At 51.6% G+C, this 13,410-nt stretch overlaps 1 protein-coding gene across 3 annotated transcripts in view; it reads left to right on the plus strand.

Moving 5' to 3' along the window:
* Positions 1 to 7,864: 7,864 nt before the first annotated feature.
* Positions 7,865 to 13,410, plus strand: part of CRHR1 (corticotropin releasing hormone receptor 1) — a 51,021-nt gene continuing 45,475 nt past the window's right edge. For all 3 annotated transcript variants that reach the window (XM_082603462.1, XM_082603463.1, XM_082603464.1), the window contains exon 1: positions 7,865 to 7,993. In XM_082603462.1, coding sequence (XP_082459588.1) covers positions 7,961 to 7,993 — 33 coding nt within the window. In that variant the 5' untranslated portion in view covers positions 7,865 to 7,960. The remainder of the gene's footprint in view (positions 7,994 to 13,410) is intronic.

Below are 13,410 nucleotides of genomic sequence, written 5' to 3' on the forward strand. Positions count from 1 at the left end.
GAGGCTGAGAGGCAGGAGACTGGGCTCTGTCCAGCTCTGCCCCCAACACAGCTGGTCTTGGAAAAATTTCTTCTCTCCTGGGCAGAACCCTTTTCCCAAAATGAGATCTCCCGTAGAACTCCAGTATATAAAAGTGGTTCAAACAAAAGTGCAGCCTCAGAGCCCCCTAGCCAGTCTCCTTACCACCACTTTCTCCCCCCACCCCATTTCCAGCATCAGTCCTTGGAGCATCTTTAAAAAATCTTGGGGTTGCACAGAAAATGATTTGGAAACCCTAGCCAATATACTCCCTGAGAGGTCTCAGACAGCTCACGTGCTGTGAATCTTTAAATACATAAAAATAGACAAGGACTTCCCTGGTGGTCCAGTGGTTAAGGATCTGACTGCCAATGCAGGGGACACGGGTTCGATCCCTGGCCCGGGAAGATCCCACATGCCGCGGAGCAACTAAGCCCGCATGCCACAGTTACTGAGCCTACGCTCTGGAGCCTGCGAGCCACCCTACTGAAGCCCGCACGCCTAGAGCCCATGCTCTGCAACAAGAGAAGCCACCGCAATGAGAAGCCCACGTACCACAATGAAGAGTAACCCCCGCTCTCTGTAACTAGAGAAAGCCTGCATACAGCAACGAAGACCCAACGCAGCCAAAAATAAATAAAAACTAATTAAATAAATTTATATAAAAAAATAGACAAAATGTTACCATAACCTCCCATGTGCCCATCACCCAGATGCAATAGTTAACAACTCATGGCCAGCCTTGTTTCGTCACTATCCCCACCTGCTTTCTCCCTTCCTGTATTACTTCAAAGCAAATCCCAGATATCATGTCATTTCACCTGTAACTATTTCAGTTTGTGTCTCTAAAAGATTAGGACTCATTTTAAGTATATAACCACAGTGCCATTATCACACTTTAAAATATCTAATCAGAATTCATATTCCCAGTTGCTTATTTATAGGGTTTTTGTTTGTTTATAGTTTGTTAGAATCAGGGTCCAAATGAGGTCCACATATTGCAGTTGTTTGATAGGTCTCTCTTTGTCTTGTTCTATGAATTGTAAGTGGCCAGTGAAAGTCAGGGTGGTCCGTTTTTGTGGGTTTCTCCGGGGGTAGTGAAGACATTCCCAGGAACCTTGAGGGAGAATCTGTTCAGTCCTGAGCCTCTAAGGGAAGAGGCGGGAAAGAGTGAAAAGGCCAGACTGAGGTTCAGTTCTGTGGTTTCCCACCAAGAAACTGTAACTGTCTGTTTGCAGGGGGTGGGGGGGGTGGGGCGGTGAGGTCAAACCCCAGAAGAGGGGGTGCCTCACCAGTGGTGTGAAGGACCCAGAAGAATATGGATGCCTACAGGGTCTTCTGCCCTGGAGGCCGGAGCCTGGGGTCTAATCCACTCGTAAAACTGACCATTAACTGAAAACATTTCCTTTAGCATCTCCTGAGACACAGGGCTTTGCCAGAGGCTGAGACTGCTGAGATGAATGGGGAAAGTCTGACCTCCAGGAACTCATAGCTCTTCAGGGAAACAGATGACATTGTATATTTAACCTCTAGACTTCAATTAGTGATCTGTAAAATGGAAATAATAACACCTTACTTATTAGACCAGCAGGTTTCTATGAGAACCCTCCTAGTTACAAATGGGATTTTATGAATAGGAAAAAAGGGACAAACTATACCTACAAAAGAGGTGGAGGGGAGGGAGGGCAGGGTGCTAACCTGGTGGAGGGATGAGGAACATTCATGAAGACCCCAGAGTCCTCAAGTCCTGGCTTTACCAACTACCAGCTGGGTGGCCTTAAGCAGGATGCCCCCACCATGGGTGTTAGCCCAGTGTCTTCCCTGGGGCCTCAGTGTTTTGGAAATGATGGAATTCAGGAAGTGTAGAGTGGGAAACCCTTGCTCTCTGGTGATTCTCAGACAAAGTAGAGTGTCTGGGTTTGGATCATAGCCCCATGGAAAGCCACGGTTTCTGCTGTCCATGGTACCAAACTCTTGTCTAGGTTTCAGTGTCTCAACCTCAGCACTGTGGGTGTGTTGAAAGAGATAATTCTATGCTGTGGAGGCTGTCTTGCACTTTGTAGGATGTGTAGTGGCATACCAGGCCTCTATCCACGAAATGTTAGTAGCTTTCCCTCAGTTGTGAAACCAAAAATGTCTCTAGTCTTTGCCAAACATCCTCTGGGAGACAGAAGCACTCCCAGCTAAGAACCACTGGTCTAGGCTAAAGGGATGCTATTTCTCTGTAAAGATATGTGAGTATGTGCCCTTCCTTTCGACTCCACACTTCTGACGGGTGCCTCTGATCTGTTTTCACTTCCAGAATGTTCCCAGGGTGTCAACACTTCTTATTTCAGTGCACCTTTCAAAAGTTCTTTTAGGGGGCTTCCCTGGTGGCGCAGTGGTTGAGAGTCCACCTGCCGATGCAGGGGATACGGGTTCGTGCCCTGGTCTGGGAAGATCCCACATGCCGCGGAGCGGCTGGGCCCGTGAGCCATGGCCGCTGAGACTGTGCATCCGGAGCCTGTGCTCCGCAATGGGAGAGGCCACAACAGTGAGAGGCCCGCATACTGCAAAAAAAAAAAAAAAAAAAAAGTTCTTTTAGGGACTTCCCTGGCAGTCCAGTGGTTAAGACTTCGCCTTCCAAGCCAGGGGTGTGGGTTTGATCCTTGGTCGGGGAGCTAAGATCCCACATGCCTCGGGGCCAAAACACCAAAAAACAGAACACAGAAACAATGTTGTAACAAATTCAATAAAGACTTTAAAAATGGTCCACGTAAAAAAATCTTAAAAAATATTTCTTTTAAAGACAAACAACTTCAATGGCCCTCTTGGCCACACTTAATGCATGAAAAAATATGGTAATTGTGCCCAAGGTAAGCACATTTGCCCTTGATTGATACAGACTCAGTCTTGGGAGGAGGAGCGGGTAGGTCACTTAATGAGCCTCTGTGACCTAGCGGCCCACCTAGCAGACAGTGTCTGCGGTAACCATCAGGCTGTGTCGTGTAGCTTGCCTTTGCTCCTCCCTTTTGTCTGTCCACTGGGGAAAGACTGGTCCTAGAACATCCTTTTTCTGGAGCCAGGGCCTCCTCTAGGTGATATCACAGCTCCCTGCGGGTCTAGGCTCAGGTCACCCCTCCACAGTACACTGAGAAATACCTGAAGCAGGAGCTGAGGTCGTGGGGCTGGAATCCTGCCCTGTGACCCTGGGCAAGCTATCAACGTCTGAACTCATCCGTAAAGTGAGGCTATTAATACCTCCCCACAGGGTTGTTATAAGGATTAACTGAGAAAATGTTTGTGAAAACCTGTGTGGCACAAACTGCCCCACACATCCTAATTCGTATTTTTATTATCTGTTGTTCTAAACGAGAGAATGAATAATATCACCCAGTCACTGCACCCCCATCACTTGTCCCCATCAGACCAGTCTCCTCCCCTGTTCCATACTTGTGCCTCTGGCCGTATCTCTAACGGACGCTCCTGCCTTGAAGGTCTCCTTCTCTCTTCATCTGTCCACATCCACTTCCTTCAATATCCAACTCCTGGGACTTCCCTGGAAGTCCAATGGTTAGGACTCCAAATTTCCACTGCAGGGAGTGCGAGTTCGATCCCTGGTCCAGGAACTAAGATTCCACAAGCCTTGCGGTATGGCAAGTGCTCGGTAGATCTAGGTGGATGATGATCAGGATGATGACAATAATTTATAAGATTTTAATAATAAAAACAGCTAACACTTATGAAGCGCTCACTATGTGCCAGGCACTGCACTAAGCACTTTACATGAATTAGCTCATTTATTGAGTGCCAGCAGGCTACATGGAATTGAACATCTGCCTCTCTGCTTTCAGACCCCAGCACAATATCACTTACTTAGTAGACCTTCGCCATTGGCCCCGAGCAGAATTAATATGTCTCCCTCCATGCCCATGATGCCTGGTTTATTACTGACCTAATTTCACTAGCTTTTAATTATTCATCAGAGTGGCTGTCTCCCCTTCCAGCCTGAACATCTTGAGGGCTAAGGCCCTGTTATATTCATCTTTATTAGCTTTGGCATCCAGTGGTGACTGGCATATAGTTGCTGCTCATTAAATGTTTGTTGAATGAAGGCACAGATGAATTGAGTAATTAACACCATCTCCCACGATGTTCATGCGATTTTATAAGCTGCTCCCTCCGTGAGGCCATTTTCAGAAGCATTCTAGTGCTATCCGAGCATGATTTGCCTGCAGACTATTTGTTGCCAGTTGTAACAAGGTAGGTGCAGAAATAGAGTAAGCATGTAAAAAATTTTAAGCAATTTTAGAGTAGTTTTAGGTTCTAATAATTTTAAAAATTGGGCTTTTCTTTTGTATGTCTTTATTCTTTTTCTTGCTTTTGCTTGGTTTAATTTTTAAGTCATGAGATCAGAAATTGTAATAGATTACAGTTACTGAGCTCTTATTATGTTCTGAATATTAGGCTTGTATATCTTTATTTTTATTTTCTAATAATTCATTCCCACTATATTTTACAATGGTATCATTGTGCAACAGATTAGAAATTTAAAAATCAAGAACTGGTTCTTCATCACAAGTGGTCTGAGAAATACAGTTCCAGACCATCGACCTCACCGGTATGCCCATGGTTAAGCCAATGGCAGAGGGGACATACTCAGCCCTCTCTCGCTGGGTCCTACCCATCACGACTTATTCTCATACCTGTTTCTCCTACTGTTTGGAAGGACTGTGGAATTGTCTTTTAATCCTGTTTGGATTCCTCATTATTTCTCTTTTTTTCCAAATCAGGCAGGTTCATTGGATGAAAGCTGACTCTGGTCTGGGCTTGGACAGGAAAAGGAGAGGGCAAGGGAGGGGTCCGAAGAGTTTGGGAAGGTCTGGCTGGGAAGAGGATGCTGGCATGGAGCAGAAGGTGGTCCTGAGGAGGGTTGGAGAGGCTGCTAAGGAGACCACCCTGAGCCATCAAGGTTGGTTGGCTGGAGCGGCTGGGGTTGATGTGGGGGAAGGGCAGAGAAGGCTCCTGAAGGTGGAAGGAAGCAGTTTCAGGGCAAATGAAAGAGGATGTGGAATCCTTTTACAGAAGGAGTGTTAAACCTGAGGCTTTCATAAACCCCCTGAGGTGGTCAAGGCCAAAACTATAAATAAGTAGGTCATGGAGTAATGCAGAAGGCCCCCTCCTCCCACCCGGGGGTGGGGGCAGTGTGGAGGTTAAGTCAGTGAAATCAACACAATCAACTGGATGGGGAGAGAAAGGGGGATGAAATGTGCCATCTGTAGATGCCCCTTTAGAGAGAGAAGGTCTGAATCCCAGGCCAAAAAGGCCGGAAGAGCAAGACTTGATTACAGCCTGATCGATGGCATTAGCATATTTAAAGATCACGTCAAGGAGAGAACAAAGGGGCTCAGAAAGGGGAAATGGTGTTTATTAAGCAGAGAGAAACAGAATCTGGAAATCTGGAGCTGTCTGGTCCTTGGAGAGCCAGCTCCAAGGTCAAGCAGGGCTGGGGAGAAAGGGCTCTGCAGGGCCTGGGCAAACTTCCCTTAGGACCCGCCAGCTTCTCCTCTGATTCCACAGTCCATCGCTGCTGTGACCTTCTAATCGAGAATTCAGCTTTCCATAAAGAACTGCCTAGAGGGAGGGACCACTCTGCCCATTTGAGCATCTGGTCCATTCGGTGATGATGATGATGATGGTGGTGGAGGTGGTGATGATTACAGCTAACCTTCACTAAGCCCTTGCTACGTGCCAGGCACTGTTCCAAGCCATTTACAAATATTAACTTGTTTAAACCACCCAACCTGTGAGGTAGGTAGTCCTACCTCCATTTTATAGATGAGAAATTTGAGGCAGTGTTAAATAATTTTCCAGGTTTATATAGCTTGTAAGCGGAACAGCCTAGACTCAAACTCAGGCTGACTCCAGAACCTGCACTAGACTGGACTACCCTGCATTTAAGTTTTGTTGAAAGCAATTCATTGGCAATCTGGTTGGTGCATCCATCTCGTTGGGATTGGTTGGGATTACTCTGTGCCAAGATCAGCACGGCCAGCTCTGGGGCACTAAACAAATGGGTTTTTTTTAAGACTCCGGATTGCGTGCTTCATTTAGAAAGTGCTACCCAGTGTGGCTAAGCCAGTGTGACCAGCTGGTTTCCTGGGCACGGCCCCTCCCCCACTTCAGAGCCCCAAACCCCATCAGGGCCCAGCCCTCCGGGCACTTTGAGCTGAGAATCAGGAGGTTGAGGACTAGGCTTACCAGCTATGCCACTTTGGGCCGGTCACCACCTGTCTGGGCGCCTCAGCTTCCTCACAAGACCTCTTAACAAAAACTCCCTGTCTAAATGAAGAATCAGTTGGACCCATGAATGTGCTGGCTTTTGCTCAGTGTGCTGAGAAGTGGGTGGAAGGAAGAAGGCGGAAGGTGGAAGGTGGGCGCGGTAGGGCACAGAATCCAGGGGGGTTAGGTTCAGAGTTGGCTTGCAAAGCCGGCTGACCACCACCCCGGGAGCGTGCTCCGCCCGCAGCGCTCCCGCTTCCTCGGGAGGGTCTGCTGCTGCCGCTGCAGGCCCAGGCTCTGTGGGGTAGAGTCACTTCTCTACCTCCCCCTTCGGCTGTGGCGGGAGGAAGGAAGAGATAGAAGTCAAAAGTTCCGTCCGCCTGGAAGAGCTGGAGGGGAAAGTCTAAGGGGCTGGGGGAGGCGGGAGCTGCTTCCCAGTGCTGGGGGCGGGATGGAGGCCAGGAGGCCTGGCGGGGCGGCTGACCCTACCCTGAGGGCTCGGCCGAGAGGGGGCGCTGTGACCTCCTCCTCGCCCAGCCCGTTGGATTCCTAGCTGCTGTCCCTTTCGTAGCGCAATGCGCGCTCGACTTTCCCCCTCCGCGGCGTTCAGAGGCCGGCTAGTCCTGCAGGGCATCGCCATCTCCCCTGGTCTTGGGGTTCCCAGGTTAAGCTCTTTGCCGGGACCAAACTGGGCAGGCGCTTAGTTTGTACAATGAATGAAGGATGAACGAACGAATGAAGGAAAATGAATGAATGAATGAATGAGAAGGGTTCCTCCCTCAGAGCTTTCGCACCTCAGCGCGCACCTGGCGTGCCAGTTCCAAAGGCGCGGGGGGTCTGGACCAACACCCCGGCCCTGCTGAGGTGGGGGCGGGGGGACCTTCCGGCCCGCCGCAGGGCGGGAACTGCCCGAACGCAGTTCCCAGCTTCACCAGCTTTCCGCGGCGCCTCTGCTCAGTCTGGGCTGCCCTATTCCCCAGCCTCCAAGAACCTCGCTCTTAGAGATTCACCTGAGCCCCCCAAGTCCCCTCAGACTCCCTCGGACTCCCCAGGCCCCAACCTGAAATCCGGCGGGAGGCGGGAGGCTGCCTCCTCTCCCGCCCCCGGCCCCCCAACCCCCGGCTTCTCCTCGGGCTGCGGCGGCCGCCAGCGCTGCCAGCGCGCCCAGCCGACTGCCGCAAACCCGGGCTCGGGGAAAAGGGGGTCAGGGCCGCGAGGGCGCGGGGAGCCGGCCCCGGGAAGGAGAGGGGACCGAGGAGGCGGGGCGGGGAGAGGGAGCACAGGGGCGAGGCGCGGAGGAGGGACCGGAGGGAGAGGAGAGGAGAGGCGCGGAGGGGAGGGGAGGGGACGCCCAGGCGAAGGGGCGGGGAGCCGAGGCGACTAGCGGCGCGGACCGCCGGGGAGGCGGCGGGGGCTAGGCGGGCTCCCGGCGGGCGAGAGGCAGCTGCGGGCCGGGCTGGGTCAGAAAGCGGCGGCCGGACTCGCCCGGGAAGGGGAGAGCGAGAGCCCGGCGGGCCGGGCTGCGGGGCCGGGGAGCGCGGAGCCGGGCGCCTCCGCCACCCGCGGCCACACAGGAGCCTGGCCGCCCACCCACGCAGCCCGAGCCCTCACCCGCCGGCCGGCCCCTCTGGGATGTCCGAGGGACCTAGGCATCCAGGACGGTGACCGAGCGAGCCCGAGGATGGGACGGCGCCTGCAGCTGCGGCTCGTCAAGGTAAGAGCGAGCCGGTCAGCCCTCGAGCACTGCGGGCCCGCAGCTCCGGGCGCGCAGCTCCGGGCGCGCAGGGCTAGGTGGGCTATGGGTGTGATGCGGAAAACTGGGTGTCACTGAGCAGAACTGTGCCCAGGTCCGGGGGCGGCCGGGGTTTGAGGAGCAGCCCAACTCCCTGCCTCTGGGCCTTTGGAGCCGGCATTGGGCGGGGGGAGGGGGGGACGACACTGGTGAAAAAAGAAATCTTTGTGGCGAAGCTGCCGGGATGTTGGCGGAGGTGGGCGTGGGGTGGGGGGGTGTCAGCCCCCCCGGGTAACCAGCTCTGTGAGGGGAATCGCTCTAGGCTGTGGGAACCGACGCAGGGAACCCTCCCACCCTCCCGGGTAGACTGGGGTCCCGAGACAGGAGGCTCGGCAGAGGGGTTCCCCATCCGCCCTAGCACCGTCTCATCAGGTCGCCCACTCCGCACGCCTCCGCCCTGTTCCTGGGAGCTCCTTCCTGCCCCTTCAAGTCCGGGGAGATAAATGTCCCCGGTGCCTGCGAGCCCTGGATCAATATCGCAATCTCCGGGGAGCAGACCGAGCATCCGGCGGTAGTTACCGTTCCTCCGCCGCCGCCGGCCCGCCCGCAGGAGCACGACGCTGGCTCTCCGAGCCTTTGCACTAGCGGGTGGGTCCCCGCGCCTGCTCGCTCCTGCCCGGGCTCTGGCGACGCGATTCCTGCGTCCGGAGTTTAGGAAAGTCGCCAGACCGCACGTCCAGAGTCTGTCCGCTGAAGTTCTGGGGCGGCGGGGGCTGCCCCAGGTCCCGGGGAAGGGTTGGGGCGTCGACACCCGGGCCCGCCGCTAGTGACAGCTGCCACTTCCTGGTGCCGGGCGATTCCGAAAGCGGTTCGGCTTGCGGGGTGTAGGCAAGGAGGCGGCAGCGGAGGGAGGGGTGGGTGGGCCCCGGCGCCGCCGCGGGGGAGCCCAGCGCGGCTCTGGCCTGAGGATCCGGACTCCGCAGGGTCAGTGGGGACCGCCGGGGCACAGACACCAGCTTGACTGGATTCAGCGCTTTTACAAGCTATTAACTTCAAAAGAACTGAATGGATTGGGGGGAGGGGTGCGGATTGACTGAATTTCATTTTTCCATCAGTTATTAAACCAACTGTACGTATGTATATCAGCACACAAAGTAGTTTGAGTTAAACCACCAAGATTTAAAAATGCAACTGCTGCCGGCTCATCAGTTGAGACATTTCTAGTTACCGAGGCTTTCTCCATTCTCTCCCTCCCTCTCCCGAATATATATAAGTTGGTTTTTAAAAATGACTAAGGGTTGGTCTGATGGAACCCATATCCCCTCCCCCACTCCTTTACTGAGGACTGGCGGTGAACACAGAGATTATTTTCTGGGTGATGAAGGAGACCCGGGGAGGGAGAGAGGAGGAAAAACATCCAGAGAGCTTGACTAGATGGCACTGAGTGGGAATATTTTCCAAACGACTAGAGTGTAGCAAACCTGGGTCTAAATTCACAAATCAGTTAGACCAAATTCAGTGTTTTAAATGGATTCAAAGGGTTGAACTGTAGGTTTTTGTTTTTGAGTTTACGTGGTAATAGGTAAATGTTCTTTCTCTGGCCTGGCCTTTCTTAGAATCATGTGCAAATTTCTGCTTAGAATTATGGTGCTCTTCTAAAAGGAAAAAAAATTTTTTTTCTGTTGTGTGTGTGTGTTTCCTGCTAGGTGATGAGATGTGTGCCCTTTATGTCTGGCCTAATGAACTCAGTAGGTGCTCAGTAAATGCATACTGAATGAGTGAGAGGCAACGAATGAATGGGCAGCTAATGCGGTTTCAATTAAATAATTGCTTTTTCTTTTATTTATGTGGCATAGACAACTTGTTGGGTAGTGTTCTACCTGCTTTGCAAATATTAAGTCATTGAGTCCTCATAACAGTCCTGGGAAGTAGGAATTATTACTGAGGCACAGAGAGGCTAAGGAACTTGTTCCTTACTTGTTCCTCACAGATACAGCCAGTGAGTGGTGGAGCCAGAATTCAGAGTCAGGTACTGTGGCTCGAAGGCTTTGTTTTGTTAGCTTTTATCAGAAAATCTTTTAAGCCGCTAAAATCTCATCCAAGACTTCTGTCAGATGAGAGAGAGCACAGGTGGTTTTGTTGGTATCAAAGTCTGAATCTAGGTGGGGTTCATCCAAAATCCGGCGCTGTCCTCAACAACTCAGCCAGCGTTGGGAAAGGATCCACTCTGGGGCCCTTACCATGGGCCTCACACTGTACTGGTTACAGAGAACTGGGGGAGAGTGTGTGTGAATGTGTATGAGTGAGAATGAGTGTGTGCATGGGACGGTAGTTGTGTATGTCAGTGAGGGAGAGATGATGTCCGTGTGCGTGTGCGTGGATGCCAAGGAGACAGGTGAAATATTGTCTCTGCCCCCACGGGAGGGCCAGGGACCGACCATCTCCGAGTCACCTACCCACCAGCCGCAGCTCCTCGCAGGGAGACCCAAGTGTGGCTCAGAGTGGTGGGTTTGGCTGAGTGTAAAGAGTGGAGAAGGCAAGCCCTGGTGGGCTACTAAAGGAGAGTGAGTTCTGCGGAGAGAGCTGGTTTTATTGCTTTTGTCATAAAAGCAATCTAGCAGTATTACACAAAGTTTGAAAACCAGAGGGGGAAATTTATTACACTCTCACCCTCCTAACACAGCTATTGTTGCCATTTAAAAAATAATCCCAGGACTTCCCTGGTGGCGCAGTGGTTGAGAGTCTGCCTGCCGAGGCAGGGGACGCGGGTTCGTGCCCCAGTCCGGGAATATCCCACATGCCGCGGAGCAACGGGAGAGGCCACAACAGTGAGAGGCCCGTGTACTGCGCAAAAAACAAACAAACAAAAAAACCTGCAGGCCTTTTTTTTCAAGTGCAGGTTTGGGCACAGCTGTGGCCACTGGGAACGCCCCCTCACTTACTGTCACAACCCAAGTCTGTCCCATGTTATTCCGGAGCCTCCAGAGGGAGATCGTCAACATCTGCATATTCCCTGTGAGGGGATACTCTTCTGCCACGTCTATATCTGTGCACATTTGGGCCATTTCCAGATTGCTTCTTTGACAAATAATATGGAGCCGGGTTTTGAGGGGAGCATGGGCAGGAGGGAAAACAAGGGCAAAAAAGTGAGCCATGGGGTGTGGGGACTATTGGCATGGCCACAGCCCAGGGGCAAAGTAGGAGAGGGAGGCTGACAGCCAGGCCAAGCCGTCAGGATTTGATATGTCCAGCCCTGGGCAGGGGCATGACTTGGGTCCATCCAGTTCTTAGGGAGGGCATAGATTTGTGGAAAAGCAGGACACTGACCAGGGGCCGCTGAGGACGAGCTCAAGTGGAAAATCCATTTCTCACCCTCTAACATTTGCATCGTCGGAGAGCATCAGCAGCCAGTGGTGTTCAGCTGCACAGAAGAAGGAGTTGGGAGGGTCGAAGGTGCCCCTTGGCAACACCCCAAGTGCCCGTGGTGCTTACAAGCCCATGGGCCTGAGCCCCGGACATGATGTGACCTAGAAGGAAGGGGTTAGGTATAGGGCTGATCATTTTAGAAGCTATTGGGTTGGAAAGACCATCAACCTGGGAGTTGGCACACCTGACATCAGTCACAGCTATGCCTCTACTTAGCTGTGTGACTTCAGATAGGTTACCCTCCCTCTCTGAGCTACCGTTTCTCCGTAAACAGGGGTATTTGACTAGATTCTCTTTTACCTTTCACGTCTCTGTGCAAGATCTGTTTCCAAAAACACTCCTTAGGGCCACAACCTCATATGAGAAGAGTGGGGTGCAGCAGATTCAATTCCCAGCTCTGCCCTTTCCCAGCTGCAGGACCTCAATATTTGGACCCAAGTACCCTCTCTGAGCTTGAGTGTTCCCAGCTATGAAATGGAGGCAATACCTAACTCGAAAGGTTGAGGGAAGGATGAAATGAGTTAATACACACACAAAGTGCCTGGAACAGCACCTGGCACAGAGTTCGCTTTCAGAAAAAGTTGCTAGGTGCCTGCTCTTCAGAGAAAATGAGATAATGCAGGAAAAAACAGCTAGGAAAAGCTCTTGGACATTCAACATGCAGCCTTTTTGCATCTTTCACCTGTCATAGAACTGGGCCTAATAATCAACTGCATGTAATAAGCGTTTCACAAATGTTTGTTGGCTGGCTGGCTGGTGTTATTGCTGCTTCCTTCAGTTTGGTATTGCATGATCAGAGTGGACCCATTGCTGTTCCCAGGAGGTGCAGGTGTCATGTACAAACAGACTGAGAGATGCCAAAACCATCCTGGCAGAAAAGCCACCTCTGATGCAGAAAAGACTGGAACTGCCCCCCTTTAGGCCGACTATGGTTATGTTAAAAAGAAAAGAAAAGAAAGCAACAAAGAGCCAGTGTAGCACCTGGTGATTTGGAGAATCCATTGAGGGTGGGGCCTTGGCTGGTCTGGAGGAGAGCAGGTTGTTAGCAGGTGACCTGGGGCCTTTCTTGTTTCCTCCTCTGTGAAAGGAGAGGGTGGGGTGATCTCTCCCAGCTCTCACTCTACCTAACCATTCATGGCATCAACAGAAGGAAAAGTGAGCCCATTTTGGAGCTAAGGCCACGTCTTAGCTGCAGTTTTATATTCAATGAATGAATTTGTTAATTACAAATGACTCCTGTCTACTTAGATCCTCGGGGGCCCCTGTCAGCAGAGTCCCTTGGAAGTAACATCATCAAGTCCTTTTTAAATGCTTGTCTTCCGACTTGTCGCTCTTGGCCAGCCAGCCCTCACTCCACCCAGTGTGGCAATCAGCATCTTCTTGTGTGGATGGGAACATCAGGTGAAGCAGATGTGAACTTGAAACCTGACTCTGCTATGAAGCTAGGTTATCACTTGGAACCTCAGTTTCTTCATCTGTTTAAAAAAAAAAAAAGAGGAAAAATAGTATCTACTTTATGGGATAATCATAATGACTTCATGAGATGTCAAGTGTGAAATAAAGCACAACTGCGCATTGTCTGGCACACAGTAAGTGCTTAATAAATATTAACTATAGTAGTCACTTAATAAATCTTTACTGAATTTTATCAATCCAAGGAAGAACAGCAAAAGGAGGAGTGGTGAGGGAAAGGGAGGTGGAGGAAGGAGTACTTAGCAATGTAGAATCTCCTCCTGCCCCAGGGTCCTTTTCGTAGACCCTGGGGAGAAAGGATGGGGCCACCTGCCATCAGCCAAGCTCAAAGGGCAAAGGACAGAGGTGCCTGCTGTTGGCCCTCTGAACATCTCTGACATGTGAAAACATTTGGCATTAAAAGTGGAGACATGGGGACTTCCCTGGTGGCGCAGTGGATAAGAATGCACCTGCCAGTACAGGGGACACAGGTTCGATCCCTGGTCCAGGAAGATCCCACA

Source organism: Mesoplodon mirus (genome assembly GCF_964341445.2).
Source record: "Mesoplodon mirus genome assembly, chromosome: 18".
NCBI classification, from domain to species: Eukaryota; Metazoa; Chordata; class Mammalia; order Artiodactyla; family Ziphiidae; genus Mesoplodon; species Mesoplodon mirus.